We start from the raw sequence: 17,699 nt of genomic DNA, 5'->3' as shown, positions 1-17,699 counted from the left end.
TCTAACACAATCCAGTGGCTGGCAGTTGAAGCCAGACAAATTCAGACTGGAAATAAGGTGTAAATGTTAAACAGTGGAACAACTCACCAGTGGTCGTGGTGGATTCTCCATCACTGGCCATTTTTAATCCAGATTGGCTGTTTGTTGAAGAGATCTCCTCTAGGAATCATTTTGGGGACATGCTGTGGCCTGTGTTACACAGGTCAGATGATGATCCCAATGGTCCCTTCTGGCCTTGGAGTCTGAGTCATTCCCCAGAAATGAATAGCACAGCCCCAAAGTCCACCCTTTAGTGTTACTGGTCACTTCCTAGTACATGGTCTCCTGTAGAAGGGGACTAACCACCTGGCAGGTTTTATTTTGTAAGTGTCTCTGTGACACTTTGAGCTCGGCTCATTTGCTGTGGCATTTCAGCTCTGGGATTTCTCACTGCATCTAACGATATGCAAATGATGTTGTGTTCCATTGGCGAGTTCATGTGAATGCTTTAGAAATGCAGTGGTGACTCTAGGTCAGCTCTGGAGTGGAAGCCATATCAGTGCACTCACCTTCCAAGCTGAAAATGGCTGGTACGGTAATAGAGATTATCTATCAGAGAGGGAGGTGCACACAGTGACTCCACCAAATGTCCATTAATGACTTTCTTATACCTTGGCCCATACAGACAAAGTCACTTTGAGAGTGGCTGGGTATCATTCCAGCTTCAGAGGAGCAGCATGATCTCTTACCAGGATGAGAGGTTGGAGGTATAAGTGAGGAAGAGCTAAATAAGAAAACAGGGTAGGGTTCTACTACAGACCACCAAATCAGGAGGAGGAGCAGCTAGATGAGGCATTTCTAGAACAAACAAAAACATCCAAAACACAGGACCCAGGAGTAATTTTACTACCCAGAGATCTGATGGAAAAACAGCACGGCAAAAACACAGTCTCCAGGACCTGGGGATTACAGTAGATGAGAAACTGGATATGAGTCAGCAGTGTGCCCGTGTTGCCAAGAAGGCTGACGGCATATTGGGCTGCATTAGCAGGAGCATTGCCAGCAGATCGAGGGAAGTGATTATTCCCCTCTATTCGGCACCAGTGAAGCCACATCTGGAGTATTGCGTCCAGTTTTGGGCTTCCCACTACAGAAGGGATGTGGACAAATTGGAGAGAGTCCAGTGGAAGGCAACGAAAATGATTCAGGGGCTGGGGCACTTGACTTATGAGGAGAAGCTGAGGGAACTGGGGTTATTTAGTCTGCAGAAGAGAAGAGTGAGGGGGGATTTGATAGCTGCTTTCAACTACCTGAAAGGGGGATTTCAAAGAGGATGGAGATCGGCTGTTCTCAGCGGTCGCAGATGACAGAACAAGAAGCAGTGGTCTCAAGTTGCAGTGGGGGAGATCTAGGTTGGATATTAGGAAAAACTATTTCACTAGGAGGGTGGTGAAGCACTGGAATGGGTCCCTTAGGGAGGTGGTGGAATCTCCTTCCTTAGAGGTTTTTAACGTCAGGCTTGACAAAGTCCTGGCAGGGATGATTTAGAATCATAGAATCATAGAATATCAGGTTGGAAGTGCCTCAGGAGGTCATCTAGTCCAACCCCGTGCTCAAAGCAGGACCAATCCCCAACTAAATCATCCCAGCCAGGGCTTTGTCAAGCCTGACCTTAAAAATATCTAAGGAAGGAGATTCCACCACCTCCCTAGGTAACGCATTCCAGTGTTTCACCACCCTCCTAGTGAAAAAGTTTTTCCTAATATCCAACCTAAACCTCCCCCACTGCCACTTGAGACCATTACTCCTTGTTCTGTCATCAGCTACCACTGAGAACAGTCTAGATCCATCCTCTTTTGAACCTCCTTTCAGGTAGTTGAAAGCAGCTATCAAATCCCCCCTCATTCTTCTCTTCCACAGACTAAACAATCCCAGTTCCCTCAGCGTCTCCTCATAAGTCATGCGTTCCAGTCCCCTAATCATTTTTGTTGCCCTCTGCTGGACTCTTTCCAATTTTTCCACATCCTTCTTGTAGTGTGGGGCCCAAAACTGGACACAGTACTCCAGATGAGGCCTCACCAATGTCGAATAGAGGGGGACGATCACGTCCCTCGATCTGCTGTCAATGCTCCTATGTATACATCCCAAAATGCCATTTAGTTGGGGTTGGTCCTGCTTTGAACAGGGGACTCCTGAGGTCTCTTCCAACCCTAATGTTCTGTGATTCTATGATTCAGTAAGTTCTTGGAATGTTTTGGGGCAACTTTTTGTTTCTGGAAGTGAAGAATGGGACATGGGGACAGAGTTTTGAGACTTTATTGTGACCAACAGGGTGAGGCAGTGGTTGCCAACCTGAAGGTAGAAGGCAAGTTGGGTGAAAGTGATCCTGAAATGATGCTGTCATGATTCTAAGGAAAGGAAGCTGTCAGAGTAGCAGAAGACTTTAGCCAACTCAGAGAACTGATAGGGAGACTGTGTAAAGATTTGGGGATCACCCAGACCAGGCGGGAGTTCTGTCACTACCTGCCCTGTAACCTTGAAATGCCCTAGTGCTGTGCTGCTGTTGCTCAGAGCCCTGACACGTGCGGCCAGCCCACAAGCACAAAGGTCTCACCCTGGCTTCTACCAGCCTAGTTACTCCTTGCAGGGTGACCTCAGCAGCCCTTCTAGTCCTGAGTCTCCCCAAATCCGTCCTTCCTCAGTTCTTCACCACCAGACACTCAGACCCTTCCCCTCTGGTTCATCGTCCCCAAAGGTGTGAAACCAGTCTCCACTTATCATAGAATCCTAGAAGATTAGAATTGGAAGACACCTCAGGAGGTCATCTAGTCCAACCCCCTGCTCAAAGCAGGACCAACCCCAACTAAATCATCCCAGCCAGGGCTTTGTCAAGCTGGGCCTTGAAAACCTCTAAGGAAGGAGATTCTACCACCTCCCTAGGTAACGCATTCCAGTGCTTCACCCCCTCCTTGTGAAATAGTGTTTCCTAATATCCAACCTAGACCTCCCCCACCGCAACTTGAGACCATTGCTCCTTGTTCTGTCATCTGCCACCACTGAGAACAGCCGAGCTCCATCCTCTTTGGAACCCCCCTTCAGGTAATTGAAGGGCTGCTATCAAATCCCCCCTCACTCTTCTCTTCTGCAGACTAAACAAGCCCAGTTCCTTCACCCTCTCCTTATAAGTCATGTGCCCCAGCCCCCTGATCATTTTTGTTGCCCTCCGCTGGACTCTCTCCAATTTGTCCAGATCCTTTCTGTAGTGGGAGGCCCAAAATTGGATGCAATACTCCAGATGTGGCCTCACCAGTGCCGAATAGAGGGGAATAATCACTTCCCTCGATCTGCTGGCAATGCTCCTACTCTGCAGCCAAAGATGCTGTTGGTCTTGTTGGCAAGAAGGGCACACTGCTGACTCATATCCAGCTTCTCATCCACTGTAATCCCTTGGTCCTTTTCTGCAGAACTGCTGCTTAGCCAGTTGGTCCCCAGCCTGTAGCGGTGCATGGGATTCTTCCTTCCTAAGTGCAGAACTCTGCACTAGTCCTTGTTGAACCTCATCAGATTTCTTTTGGCCCAACCCTCCAATTTGTCTAGGTCACTCTGGACCCTATCTCTACCCTATCTCTACCCTCTCCCCCCAGCTTAGTGTCATCTGCAAACTTGCTGAGGGTGCAAGCTCACTTTAGCACACACACTCCACACTGTCTGCACACGAGAGACCTTCAAGGGGTAAAAATAAACAAGAGGTTTATTTAATAGAAAAACCACAGACTCTGAGATGAAAGAGTAAGGGAGAGCACACAGATACAAGTTACACAGTACATTGGTCAAACTGGACAGTCTCTACGTAAAAGAATAAATGGACACAAATCAGACGTCAAGAATTATAACATTCAAAAACCAGTTGGAGAACACTTCAATCTCTCTGGTCACTCGATTACAGACCTGAAAGTGGCAATACTTCAACAAAAAAACTTCAAAAAGAGACTCCAACGAGAGACTGCGGAATTGGAATTAATTTGCAAACTGGATACAATTAATTTAGGCTTGAATAGAGAGAGACTGGGAGTGGATGGGTCATTACACAAAGTAAAACTATTTCCCCATGTTTATTCCCTCTTCCCCCCCCCCCTTGCTCAGACGTTCTTGTCAACTGCTGGAAATGGCCCACCTTGATTATCACTACAAAAGTTTCCCCCCCCTCCCCCTGTTCTCCTGCAGGTAATAGCTCACCTTAAGTGATCACTCTGGTTACAGTGTGTATGGTAACACCCATTGTTTCATGTTCTCTATGTATATAAATCTCCCCACTGTATTTTCCACTGAATGCATCCGATGAAGTGAGCTGTAGCTCACGAAAGCTTATGCTCAAATAAATTTGTTAGTCTCTAAGGTGCCACAAGTACTCCTTTTCTTTTTGCGAATACAGACTAACACGGCTGCTACTCTGAAACCAGTAAATAAATGGCATAACACAACTTCAGGCTTCACATTACAGTATTAGATAAAATCCTCTTTCTAATACAAGTTAGCAATTGCTTTTGAACAGTTTCCCAGCCTACCCACTAGCCATAGATCTTGATCCAGCATTCACAGACAGCCTCCCACCTTCCAGACTGTTCCCCAAATTCTGGATGAAAAGCCTCAGACGCAAGCCTGGTTTTAAAAAGCTTCCCCCGCCTGCCTCGCTTTTCTTTGTCTCTTAGTCCATGGTGACTCATGTTTATTCAGAATGTGGAAAGCCCCTCTTGATTTAAGAGCCAGCATGTCTGTGTCTTTCCGTTAAATTTAATGATCCTCCGTTGTCCTTCCCTGGGCTGGGTGGGTACCCGAAGTTGCTTTTGTGTAGACAAATGACTAGGGAGGTGCCTCTTCCTGTCTGAACACTCACTGTCTTGCTGTGAGCTGGAGCTGAAGTTTTATGAGCAGTTCTCTATAGACACAAATAAAAGCACCACAAGCATGGCCTGTGTACATACCACATAATGATTATTAAGTTTAGAGCATGATAAGCTTTCATAAAAGACCTTACTCTGCATGTGTTTCTAGTACATTAACATTGTGTACAATCAGTTGGTTCAACTGCTTTTTCTTTGGGGTTCAAACCCCCTGTTCTCCCATTCCGGTGTCTGGACACTGATTGTCACAGGATCCTGTGGGAAGAAAATAGAAGGGAAAATGTAGTTTGGAGAGTTGGTGGTTTCTTGAAGAGACAATATGAAAGGCATAACACCAAACGATTCCAGTACAAAGGAAAGATCGGAAGAATAGTAAGAAGCCAATATGGCTCCATTAGGAGCTCTTTAATGAACTGAAAATCAAAAAGGAATCCTACACCAAGTGGACATACGGACAAATCACTAAGAATGAATACAAAAGAATAGCACAATCATGTAGGGACACAATCAGAAAGACTAAGGGTTATGAGCAAGGGACATAAAAGGCAATAAGATCAGATTCTTTAAATACATTTTGAGTGAGAGAAACACAAAGTATAGGCCACTACATAGTAGGGAAGGAGAGCTAATAATTGAAGATATGAAGTAGACAGGTGTTTAATGCCTATTTTGCTTCAGTCTTCACTAAGAAGGTTAATTGTAACTAGCTGCTTAATACAATTAATATTAACAAGAAGACTGGAGGAACCCCAGTCAGAATAGGGAAAGAACAGTTTAAAGAATATGTAGATAAATTAGATGTATTCAAGTTGGCAGGGCCTGACAAAATTCACATAGGGTATTTAAGGAACTAGCTGAAGCAATCTGAGAACCATTAGAATCTTTGAGAACTCATGGAGGATGGGTGAGGTCCCAGAGGGCTAGAGAAGAGCGGATATAGTACCTATCTTTAAAAAGGGGAACAAAGAGGACCTGGGGAGTTTGTAACCACCAAGAGAATAATTTTCAGGATCCCAAGAAGGGCAGTCATGGCCAAGGGTCAGAGCAAGGGCAACCCGAAGGCTGGGAGTAGCAGAGGAGTTCGTAGTCAGATCCAAGCCAGAGTCAATACCAAAGTCGTAGTCCGAATCAGGCGGTGAAGTCCAAATCAAACCAAGGTTAAGCCAGGAATTCCACATAAGGAGCAGGAACAGTTGACGCAGGTACAGAAGATCTGTGCCGTTGCCTGTACACTTCCTGGAACGCCCCTTGGGTTTATATGGGGAAGGGAGCCAATCAGGAGCCATGGGACTTGAGGTGGAACTTCTGATGGGCTGTGTGTTATAGGTGCGGCTGAGTGGCAGCCTGGAGATGTTGCAATAATACGATGGTAAATAATAGCCAATGTGAGTTTGTCAAGAACGAGTCATGCCAGGTCAGCCTGATTTCCTTCTTTGGCAGGGTGACTGGCCTGTCGGATGGGGGAAGCAGTAGATGTGACAGATCTTGATTTTAGTCAGGCTTTTGACATAGTCCCAAATGACATTCTCATAAGCAAACTAGAGAAATATGATCCAGATGAAATCACTATAATGTGGGTGCACAAACGGTTTAGAAACTTAACTCAAATAGTCGTTATCAATACTTTGCTGTCAGACTGGGAGGGCGTATCTAGTGGTGTTCTGCAGGGGTCTCGAAGGAGAGCAATATATTCAATATGTTCATTAATGATTTGGATAATGGAGTGGACCATACGCTTATACAATTTGTGGATGACACCAACCTGGGAGAGGTTGCAGGTCCATTAGTACAGACATTGCTTTGCAGGGCACAGAATTTCTACTCTCTATTTTACATTCCTGACTCTTTCTCAGCAGAGTGAGAGAGAGATGTAGTCTTCAGCTGTTTAAATTAGTAACCAGTCCTGCTGTCTGAAAATGTAAGAGACAGCTGGAGCTAGTGGTTTGCCCACAGGAAAGCTGCTTTCAGCCCAGGATAAAATGGGCCGGTATCTCAGAACATGAGGACTGCAGTGGGATCCAGATGCGTCTCTAATCCACATGTATTCTGGCTTTTAGAATTGGTTTGCAAAGCAATCTCTTATTCTCTTCTAAACAGTCTAAAATAAACTGAATTCTTCTGTCCACAACCAGGTATTGAACAGAGTATTGAACAAGAGGAAGGATTGAATAGATCATCTGCTGACCTGAGGATAAGGAAAACGCAGGTGAGTCTCTGTCCTGGTGAATCTTGGTTTGGGAGGATGGAGGTTGAGACAAGCTTTGCACACTAACGTGTCCCAGAAGGTGATGGAGGACAAAGGCTGCAGATATTCTGCCCAGAGCCCTGAAAAGCACTTCACAGTAATGGGGCAGATTGCTAGGTGTGTCTGCAAAAGAGTGTGCAGGCTTTGTGCACCCCCAGCTTACATGCCTGAAGCCCCAATGTGATTCCTGTGATCTGTGTATGTAATATTATAAAGGGGTGTGTGCATCCAATTCCTCACATGCGTGTACACATCAGGGCTTCTGTGTGGGTAACTCGGGTGTGTGGTTTTTTGCACACATGTTTTGAAATATCTGGCCCAGTGGGATTTTATTGAACCAAGAAATAAACTATAGTTCATGCACTTTGGAGACAGAAAGGTCCCTTTTGCAGTGTGTGCTAAACCTGGCTCCTCAGTGCACTTTAAAGAGCATGGAATGATGCTCTGCAGGATCATAAGAGATGTCAAAACTGAATGACATTGTGGGGATGTGTATGCCCTAAAAGTGTTTATAATATAAACTTCTGGATTGCATTCTGCAGGCCCATAATCTGCTCCTGGAAATTCACTCTCTTCATGGGGCACCACCCTGGCTGGCAGCCTGGGAAATAGCAGTGTTTGAATAGTTAAAACAATTCTATCTCCCATTGCAAAGGACTTCTTTGGTAACTGGCACCGTCTCTCAGTTAGCAGGTTTCTTACTGTATTGTCACAGCAATGTGGCAGTAAGTCCTACTTTATTAGCAAGCATTTTTCAAAGGAATAAGAGGAAATTGCTGTAAGTACATTAGAATCAAGCATTGTAAAAGTAAGTCAAATGCTGCCCTGGTTTCTATTAATGGAAGCACCAGGTGAAACAAGGGGAGTGATTATTTCCCCCTGCTCAGCACCAGGGAGATCCAGGGCTCATGTTATATGTTCAGTTTTAGGCGCATGGACAGAGAGATTCCAGAGGTGAGCAACAGTAATGATAACTTAAGAGCTAAGAAAAGAAGAGGATATGTGGGGTGTTTGTCACAGGGGGGCACAGTGCTGGTCTACAGGACATCCATGGATACCCAGGCAATGCTTACATATTCCAGTAGTGGGCACCATAGTCAAATCTTTTACAGATCCATAGCGAGCTGTTCTGAGGAAGGTGTAGCACTAGAGGGCGCTGCCCCTGGGCGAGGTGTCTGTCAGGGTATCTCCGGTACCAGAGAAGAGCAAGTTGGAGATGGATATAAACTGACTATCTACAGGTTTAGGCTCATGTCATGGAGTTTTAGGAGTAGTGCAATGTACTAGACATTGGGGTACCCAGAATGGTAGTGGACTGATCCCCTGAATCATTTGAAATTGGACTGGGGAAAGCCCTAGGGAATATACGCGAGGGAACAATCTTATGCTGGGCCAGTCCTACCTGGAGGAAGTGACATAGTGTGAGAAGCAATTAGATTGGCTGTTTCACTGCCAATAAATCATTCTCATCCCTACCTTCTCTGAGGCCTTGTCTACACTGGCCAGTCTGTGCGCAGCAAAGCAGCTTTCTGCGCGGTAACTCCCGAGGTGCACACGCGGCCACGCCACTTCGTGTGCAGAACCTGCACAGTTGCAGCGCTGTAAAAAAACACCCTGAGGAGACGTGTGCAGGTTTCTGTGCAGGGGCCACAGCGCCGCGGGGCCAGTGCGGACACCCTGGTCGATGACGGCGCTGCGATAGGCCTCCGGGAGGTGTCCCACAAGGCCTGTTCTCACCTCTCTGGTCATCAGTTTGAACTCTACTGCCCTGCCCTCAGGTGACCAACCGTGAGCCCCACCCCTTAAATTTCTTGAGTATTTTGAAAGTCCCCTTCCTGTTTGCTCGGTGATGCGTGCAGTGGTCTCAACACATCTTTCCAGGTGGCCATGCCTGCTCCACGCACCAGGCGGTCCCCCGCTTGGAGCAATGCCGAGCTGCTGGACCTCATCAGCATTTGGGTAGAGGAGGCCAGTCCCGGCTGCACTCCAGCCGTAGGAATTATACCTACGGACAGATTTCATGATGCATGACAGAAAGGGGCCATGACTGGGACACACTGCAGTTCAGGGCCAAAGTGAAAGAGCTGCAGAACGCCTACCACAAGGCGCAGGAGGCAAACCACCGCTCCAGTGCTCAGCCACGAGCTGCTAGTTCTACAAAGAGCTGGATGTGATACTCGGTGGCAACCCCACCTCCACTGCGAAGGCCACTGTGGATACTTCGAGAGTGGACCGAGCCAGGAGGAGGAAATCTTGGACGAGGAGAGGGCGGGGGACCCAGAGGCAGAGGATGATTCGGAGGTCAGAGATGCATGTCAGGTCAGAGGAGGCTAGCCAGTCACAGCTGTTGGAGCTTGGCGAAGTGCAAACAGGAGACAGGCCCCTGGTAAGTAGCTTTGATTTTGGGAATCGCTGAAGTGAGTTGTTGGGGGCAGAAGGGTTGCAGAAAGCAGGCTTGTGCCTGTATGATGCGCATACCACCACGTGCCTCGTCTGAGCGGTGGAACAGAGACTTCATTGACTCCCTCACTTCATGGGAATCTGCCTCAGAGATCTCTACGAAACTCTCATGGAGATACTGGGCAATCCGCTGCTGTAGGTTCTTTGGCAGAGCTGCTTTGTTTCTTGCCCCATTAAGGGTAACTTTCCTGCACCACTCTACTGTCACTGGGGGAGGAGGGGAACCATTGCTGCACAAATAAGACGCATAAGGATAAGGGGGAGAGATAGCTCAGTGGTTTGAGCATTAGCCTGCTAAACCCAGGGTTGTGAGTTCAATCCTTGAGGGGGCCATTTAGGGATCTGGGGCAAAAATTGGGGATTGGTTCTGCTTTGAGCAGACGGTTGGACTAGATGACCTCCTGAGGTCCCTTCCAACCCTGATATTCTATGATAAGGGCCAGGCAGAAGCCGCAGTCTAAGAGAAGACCCTCCATTGATTCCCTGTTCACCCTTAGCAGCGAGATATCTTCCGTAATGAACACAACCTGTAGAAAATGGGGGGACAGTAATGATTATAAGGCCCCCACTACAGTGCTGGCTCTCCCCAAGAGCCACATGCCCAGTGTGCAGTATGGTCCTGGAACACTGATTTCCCCTACCCCTGCGGTTACTCACCATTTTGGGGGTCTTGTGGCTCATGTGCGCTTGCCTGGGCTCAGCCAGTTAGTGACAGGTGTGTGAATCATGGCTGTGTTTTAAATCACTGAATCAGTGGTCTGTGTGTTGCAAACAATACTGCTTCTGTAAAATGTTGCATTTTGGCTTCGCAGATATGACCTTGGGAGGCCAGCGTCCCTCTTGGTTATCACCAGCTGAACGGCTACGCAGAATTAGAAAGAGGCCACAAAGAACTAAAGAGGACTTTCTGCGTGAGGTCATGACGCACTCTGTGGCCGAAAAACAAGACCTGAAGGAGTGGCGGGACAGTGAGAAGAGGGACCGAAAGGAGAATGCGGTGCGCGAGAACGAAGCCACAGAGCAGCTATTAAAAGTTATGAAGTGCCAAGGTGCTACCAGCACTGCAAACAGCTCCGTGCCCGCCCTCCCCTGCAGCCCCTGTTGCAAAATGCTTTCCCATGTGCCCCTCAGACACCGCCAACACACTCTTGCATAGCCCTGAGGACTCCCAGTACCCACTGCACTCAACATCCGTCCCTCTGCAGTTTAGCCCTGCTGAAGTACAGTACCCACTGCACTGTACTCCAAAGGACAAGGTTGCATATGATACCCAGACATACACAAATCTTTAACCGTCCCGGGACCTCACCTCCTCCTGGGACCCTCCCTTTCCCCCTCCTCCACAGTGCTGATGTGTTTTTTTGTTTGTCTCTTTCCTCTGGTTGTTTTTTAATAAAATAATTGTTTTGGTTTGAAAGCAAACAGAGCCCTGCAAAGCAACAGGCAATTTTCTTACACCTTCACAGGGCATCGTCTGCACCAATCATCATCCCCTCCTAGCATTACAAGCGCTGCACTCCTGAGCACAGCAACAAATATTAGTGGATTTCAGCTTCAAATTGCTCCCTCAAGGCATCCCTGATTCTTATGGACCCGCACTGCGCACCTCTAATAGCCCTGGTCTCTGGCTGTTCAAAGCCCTGGTCTCTGGCTGAGCCTCAGCGATCCAGCCCTAAGTGAAGCTTTCATCCTTCCCTTCACAAATATTATGGAGCATACAGTACGTGGCTATAAGCATTGGAATATTGTCATCGGCCAGATCCAGCCTCCCATATAGGTAGCGCCAGTGGGCCTTTAAATGGCCACAAGCACACTCCACAGTTATTCTGCATTTGGTCAGCCTGTTGTTGAACTGCTCCTTGCTGCTGTTAAGGTGCCCCACGTATGGCTTTATAAGCCATGGCATTAAGGGGTAGGCGGGGAATCACAGGATCACAATGGGTATTTCAACCTCCCCTATGGTGATCTTCTGGTCCAGGAAGAAAGTTCCTGCCTGCAGCTTCCTGAACAGGCCAGCGTTCCAAAAGATGCCTGCGTCATGCACCTTTCCAGACCAGCCTGCGTTAATGTCCGTGAAACGCCCACGGTGATCCACAAACGCCTAGAAAACCATGGAGAAATACTCCTTCCTATTAATGTACTTGCTGGCTAGGTGGTGTGGTGCCAGAATTGAAATATGCATGCCATCTATCGCCCCTCTGCAGTTAGGGAAGCCCATTTGTGCAAAGCCATCCAGAATGTCACGCATGTTGCCCAGAGTCACGGTCTTTCAGAGCAGGATGCGATTAATGGCCCTGTACACTTCCATCAACACGAGTTCAACGGTCAACTTTCCCATTCCGAACTGGTTAGCAACTGATCGATAGCAGTCGGGAGTAGCCTGCTTCCACAGTGCAATTGCCACATGCTTCTCCAATGACAAGGCAGCTCTCATTCTTGTGTCCTTTTGCCGCAGGACTGGGGCGAGTTCATCACACTCCCATGAATGTGACTTTCCTCATCCAAAAATTCTGCAGCCACTGCTCATCATCCCAGACCTGCATGACGATGTGATCCCACCACTCAGTGCTTGTTTTCCAAGCCCAAAAGTGGTGTTCCACTGTGGTCTGCACCTCTGTGAATGCCACAAGCAATCTCATGTCATAGCTACTACACGTGGCGAGATCAATGTCCAACTCCTCTGCCTTTGTAGTTTAAGGAATAACTCCACTGCCACTCGTGACGTGTTAGGGAGAGTGAGCAGCATATTGGTCAACAGTGCGGGATCCATTCCTGCAGACCGAAGAACCAGAGTGCGCAGTACACGAACGGTTGAAAGATGGCTCCAAATGTGGACAGAAGTACAGGGATTGTTGGTATGCAAAGCAATGCATCACGCGGCACTGGGACAGGACTCAGGATGCCCCATGACTCCCTTTGCCTTCCCACAACTCTTAGAGGCAGAAGAGGAAGAGATGCTCTGTGGGATAGCTGCCCAGAGTGCACTGCTCCAAATACCACTGCAAGTGCGAACATGCTATTGCACAGACAGCTGACAGTGCGAACTCACAACAGCGGTTTCCCTTCAGCGCTCTCTGAGCGGCACAGTAACTGCTGGCGATGTCACTCTGCCAGTGTAGACACACCCTGGCACTTTTTCCCTGGTAAAGTTATAAAGGTTCTTTAAGGGGCCCTGTTAAAGAAAACATGTTGGTTATATGCCCTTTGCTGCTGCTTTGAGATCCTACAGCAGGGGTCGGCAACCTTTCAGAAGTGGTGTGCCGAGTCTTCATTTATTCACTTTCATTGAAGGTTTCGCGTGCCAGTCATACATTTGGACGTTTTTAGAAGGTCTCTCTCTATAAGTCTATATATTCTATAACTAAACTATTGTCATATGTAAAGTAAACAAGGATTTCAAAATGTTTAAGAAGTTTCATTTAAAATTAAATTAAAATGCTGATCTTACGCTGCCGGCCTCCTCAGCCCGCTGCCAGCCTGGCCTTCCGTTCACCTAGGCCGGCAGAGGGCTGAGCGGGGCTTGCGGCCGGGACCCCGGCTGGCAAGGGGCTGGCGGCCGGGACCCCAGACTGGCAGTGGGCTGAGCAGGACCAGCGGCCGGGACCCCAGACCAGCAGTGGGCTGAGCGGCTCAGCCCGCTGCCGCTCAGCCCGCTGCCACTCAGCCCGCTGCCGGTCTGGGGTTCAGTCCGCCGGCTCCTGCCAGCCAGGGTCCCGGCTGCTGGCCCCGCTCAGCCCGCTGCCGGTCTGGGATCCCGGCCCTGCCCACACAGAGTGGGTACCTACCTTCTCCCAGGTTCTAGCCCATTCTCTTCCTCTCTCTCTGCACTGAGCTGAGGGTGCGAGTGCACTGAGCACAGGGCTGGGCGTGAAGGAGCAGGCTGGGGGTTGGGGTGCAGGGTCTGGCCAGGAGCTAGAATGAGGGAGGGGGCTTGGGGTTGGGGCAGGAGGTTTGGGTGTGAAGTGCTTACCTGGGCAGCTCCCATTTGGTGCGAGGGGTGCAGGTAGGAATGGGGGGGTGCAGGAGCTCCCATTTGGTGCTCACGGTGGGGGTGAGAATGTGGGGGGTGCAAGAGTCAGGGCATGGGGCGGGGGGGCTGGGTATGTGTTGGGGGTGCTGGAGTCAGGGCTGGGGTCGTGGGGGGATGCAGAGGTCAAGGCAGGAGGCTGGGGTGTGTGAGGGGGGTGCAGGGGTCAGGGCAGGAGGCTGGGGTGTGTGAGGTGTGCAGAGATCAGGGTAGAGGGCTGGGTGTGTGTGGGGGGTGCAGGGATCAGGGCAGAGGGCTGGGTGTGTGTGGGGGGGTGCAGGGCTCAGGGAAGGGGGCTGGGATGTGCGGGGGGATGTAAGGTGCAGGGATCAGGGCAGAGGGCTGGGGGATTGCAGGGGTCAGGGCAGGGGGCTGGGAGGGTGGGCTGGGGTCATGGAGGTGCTCCCAGCCCCCTGCCCAGAGCGGCTCATGGCAGGGGGCTGGAGGGGATATGCCCTGATTCCACCCCCCTTCCCCAAGGCCCCGTCCCCACCTCGTCTCCGCCTCCTCCCCGGAGCAGCCAGTGCCCGGTGCTCCCCTTCTCCCTCTCCCGCACAAGGGCCATCAGCTGATCGGGGGCAGGGAGGGAGAGGGGGAGGGGCAGGCACCCAGCAGGGCGGGGGAAGAGGCGGGGGAGGGGGGAGAGGGGGAGGGGCAGGCACCCAGCGGGGCGGGCGAAGAGGCGGGGGAGAGGGGGAGGGGCAGGCACCCAGCGGGGCGGGGGAAGAGGTGGGGGAGAGGGGGAGAGGGGGAGGGGTAGGCACCCAGCGGGGCGGGGGAAGAGGTGGGGGAGGGGGGAGAGGGGGAGGGGCAGGCACCCAGCGGGGCGGGGGAAGAGGCGGGGGAGAGGGGGAGGGGCAGGCACCCAGCGGGGCGGGGGAAGAGGTGGGGGAGAGGGGGAGGGGGGGAGGGGCAGGCACCCAGCGGGGCGGGGAAGAGGCGGGGGAGAGGGGGAGAGGGGGAGGGGCAGGCACCCAGCAGGGCGGGGGAAGAGGCGGGGAAGGGGGGAGAGGGGGAGGGGCAGGCACCCAGCGGGGCGGGGGAAGAGGCGGGGGAGGGGCAGGCACCCAGCGGGGCGGGGGAAGAGGCGGGTGAGGGGAGGAGGGGCAATTTTAGGCCCTCTGCTCGTTTATCTTTCCCTGCAAGTCCTAAATGACTGGTAGATTCTTGCTGGGCTCTCGCCTCTCCATTCCCAGGAGAGATTCTGATTTTGGAGCAGCTCTCCATGAAGCCACTTCAGCTGTTTCTTGTTCTTTATATTCTTTCTCTCCTGAGCAACTGTAGTCATAATCACTGCTAAGATTCCACAAGCGGCCTTCCTCTCGTTTGGACTTGTAAGAAGTCATTGCTTAGCCTGAGTCCCCCAAAATGTGCATTCTTGAAATCTAATTGCAGCACTGGTGGTGCTTTTTTTGCCTCTGTCTTCACTAACAAGGTCAGCTCCCAGACTGCTGCGCTGGGCATCACAGCATGGGGAGTAGATGGCCAGACCTCTGTGGAGAAAGAGGTGGTTAGGGACTATTTAGAAAAGCTGGACGTGCACAAGTCCATGGGGCCGGACGAGTTGCATCCGAGAGTGCTAAAGGAACTGGCGGCTGTGATTGCAGAGCCATTGGCCATTATCTTTGAAAACTCGTGGCGAACAGGGGAAGTCCCAGATGACTGGAAAAAGGCTAATGTAGTGCCAATCTTTAAAAAAGGGAAGAAGGAGGATCCTAGGAACTACAGGCCAGTCAGCCTCACTTCAGTCCCCGGAAAAATCATGGAGCAGGTCCTCAAAATATCAATCCTGAAGCACTTACATGAGAGGAAAGTGATCAGGAACAGTCAGCATGGATTCACCAAGGGAAGGTCATGCCTGACTAATCTAATCGCCTTCTATGATGAGATAACTGGTTCTGTGGATGAAGGGAAAGCAGTGGATGTATTGTTTCTTGACTTTAGCAAAGCTTTTGACACTGTCTCCCACAGTATTCTTGTCAGCAAGTTAAAGAAGTATGGGCTGGATGAATGCACTATAAGGTGGGTAGAAAGGTGGCTAGATTGTCGGGCTCAACGGGTAGTGATCAATGGCTCCATGTCTAGTTGGCAGCCGGTATCAAGTGGAGTGCCCCAAGGGTCGGTCCTGGGGCGGTTTTGTTCAATAACTTCCTAAATGATCTGGAGGATGGTGTGGATTGCACTCTCAGCAAATTTGCCGATGATACTAAACTGGGAGGAGTGGTAGATAAGCTGGAGGGCAGGGATAGGATCCAGAGGGACCTAGACAAATTGGAGGATTGGGCCAAAAGAAATCGGATGAGGTTCAGTAAGGATAAGTGCAGGGTCCTGCACTTAGGACGGAAGAACCCAATGCACAGCTACAAACTAGGGACCGAATGGGCAGGCAGCAGTTCTGCGGAAAAGGACCTAGGGGTGACAGTGGACGAGAAGCTGGATATGAGTCAGCAGTGTGCCCTTGTTGCCAAGAAGGCCAATGGCATTTTGGGATGTATAAGTAGGGGCATAGCAAGCAGATCGAGGGACGTGATCGTTCCCCTCTATTCGACATTGGTGAGGCCTCATCTGGAGTAGTGTGTCCAGTTTTGGGCCCCTCACTACAAGAAGGATGTGGATAAATTGGAAAGAGTCCAGCAAAGGGCAACAAAAATGATTAGGGGACTGGAACACATGAGTTATGAGGAGAGGCTGAGGGAACTGGGATTGTTTCGTCTGCGGAAGAGAAGAATGAGGGGGGATTTGATAGCTGCTTTCAGCTACCTGAGAGGTGGTTCCAGAGAGGATGGTTCTAGACTGTTCTCAGTGGTGGAAGAGGACAGGACAAGGAGTAATGGTCTCAAGTTGCAGTGGGGGAGGTTTAGGTTGGATATTAGGAAAAACTTTTTCACTAGGAGGGTGGTGAAACACTGGAATGCGTTGCCTAGGGAGGTGGTGGAATCTCCTTCCTTAGAAGTTTTTAAGGTCAGGCTTGACAAAGCCCTGGCTGGGATGATTTAGTTGGGGATCGGTCCTGCTTTGATCCTGAGGTCCCTTCCAACCCTGATATTCTATGATTCTATGACTGCTGTGGGGAAGGTTACATCCCCTTGTGCTGCTGTGTCCTAGGAACCCATCACTTCATGCCTGTTAAGCCTGATGGTTCCAAGGGCTCAGATTTCCCATGTGTAGTTCTTGGTTGTCACATTGCTCCCTGGGGCCTTCATTTGTTCAGTGCTCGAGGTGCCTTTTTCTGGTAAGTGCATGCTCGTTTAGGTGTATGCCTTGGGAAAGAGCATCAGCATGTCTTTGTTCTTTACATTCAGCATTCACTCCCTGTCTCTTCCTGAGGAGCCTCAGTACGCACCAGTTATCTCAGACTTGTTTCTTCAGGGATAAGGATATTTCGATGCACTAGGATCCAGATGAATGACTCTGAAGGATCCTCCATCCTTGGGCCTGGAGCTTAGTAGGGTGTAAGGGGCTGCTGGCTCTCATACACCCTGGCCTTATCCAGGAGGGAATATTTCACAAAGACCGTGATCTTCACTGGGCTAGTAACTGATTATGTAATCACTAGATAATTTGCAGAGAGGGCTTGCTCCACAGAAACCACAGGTACACCAGGAACAGCTTTGGAAAGTGGAGGAGCAGCATGGTGGGATCCCAGGTGCATTCTCTTTCACTGATTTCCTGCTCACATGTGCTCTCATTACAAGACACCTTTCCTAGCAGCCAGCACCTTACAAACTCCCTCTTTTTCAGCCCAGGATCTCAGGCCTCAGTGACATCTGTGCACCCCCAAGAGTTTTGTATGGTGGCAACTGACTAGAACTAAGGCTTTGTCTTCACTGCCAAGAGAAGGGCTGTGTTTATCACAGGATAACTAATGCAGGTTAGCAGTTCCTGGGTAAAATTCCAGCATGTTTCCTGTAAGATAGCTAGGCAAATCAGTGCTATACTCCCACCTGTGGTAGACCTCGCCTTACTATGTCATAGTAAAAACTACAGGGCTTTCTTTCCACTAAGGTTTATCGCTGGATAGCGAACATGCATTAATTCTCCCTCTGGAAAAAACAGCTTTTTGTAGTGAAGCTTAAGTAAACAATTG

General features: G+C 49.9%; 1 protein-coding gene across 1 annotated transcript in view; it reads left to right on the top strand.

Annotated features, from left to right (window-relative positions):
- STX1A (syntaxin 1A) overlaps positions 1 to 17,699 on the top strand; it is a 260,780-nt gene that overhangs the window by 176,147 nt on the left and 66,934 nt on the right. The window contains exon 4 of the mRNA XM_077836958.1: positions 7,013 to 7,086. Within this exon, the coding sequence (XP_077693084.1) occupies positions 7,013 to 7,086 (74 nt within the window). The remainder of the gene's footprint in view (positions 1 to 7,012; positions 7,087 to 17,699) is intronic.

The sequence above is a fragment of the Eretmochelys imbricata genome, chromosome 17 (assembly GCF_965152235.1).
Source record: "Eretmochelys imbricata isolate rEreImb1 chromosome 17, rEreImb1.hap1, whole genome shotgun sequence".
In the NCBI taxonomy this organism is placed as follows: Eukaryota; Metazoa; Chordata; order Testudines; family Cheloniidae; genus Eretmochelys; species Eretmochelys imbricata.
Note: the sequence above shows the minus strand (reverse complement) of the source record. Positions and strands in the feature narration are given on the sequence as shown.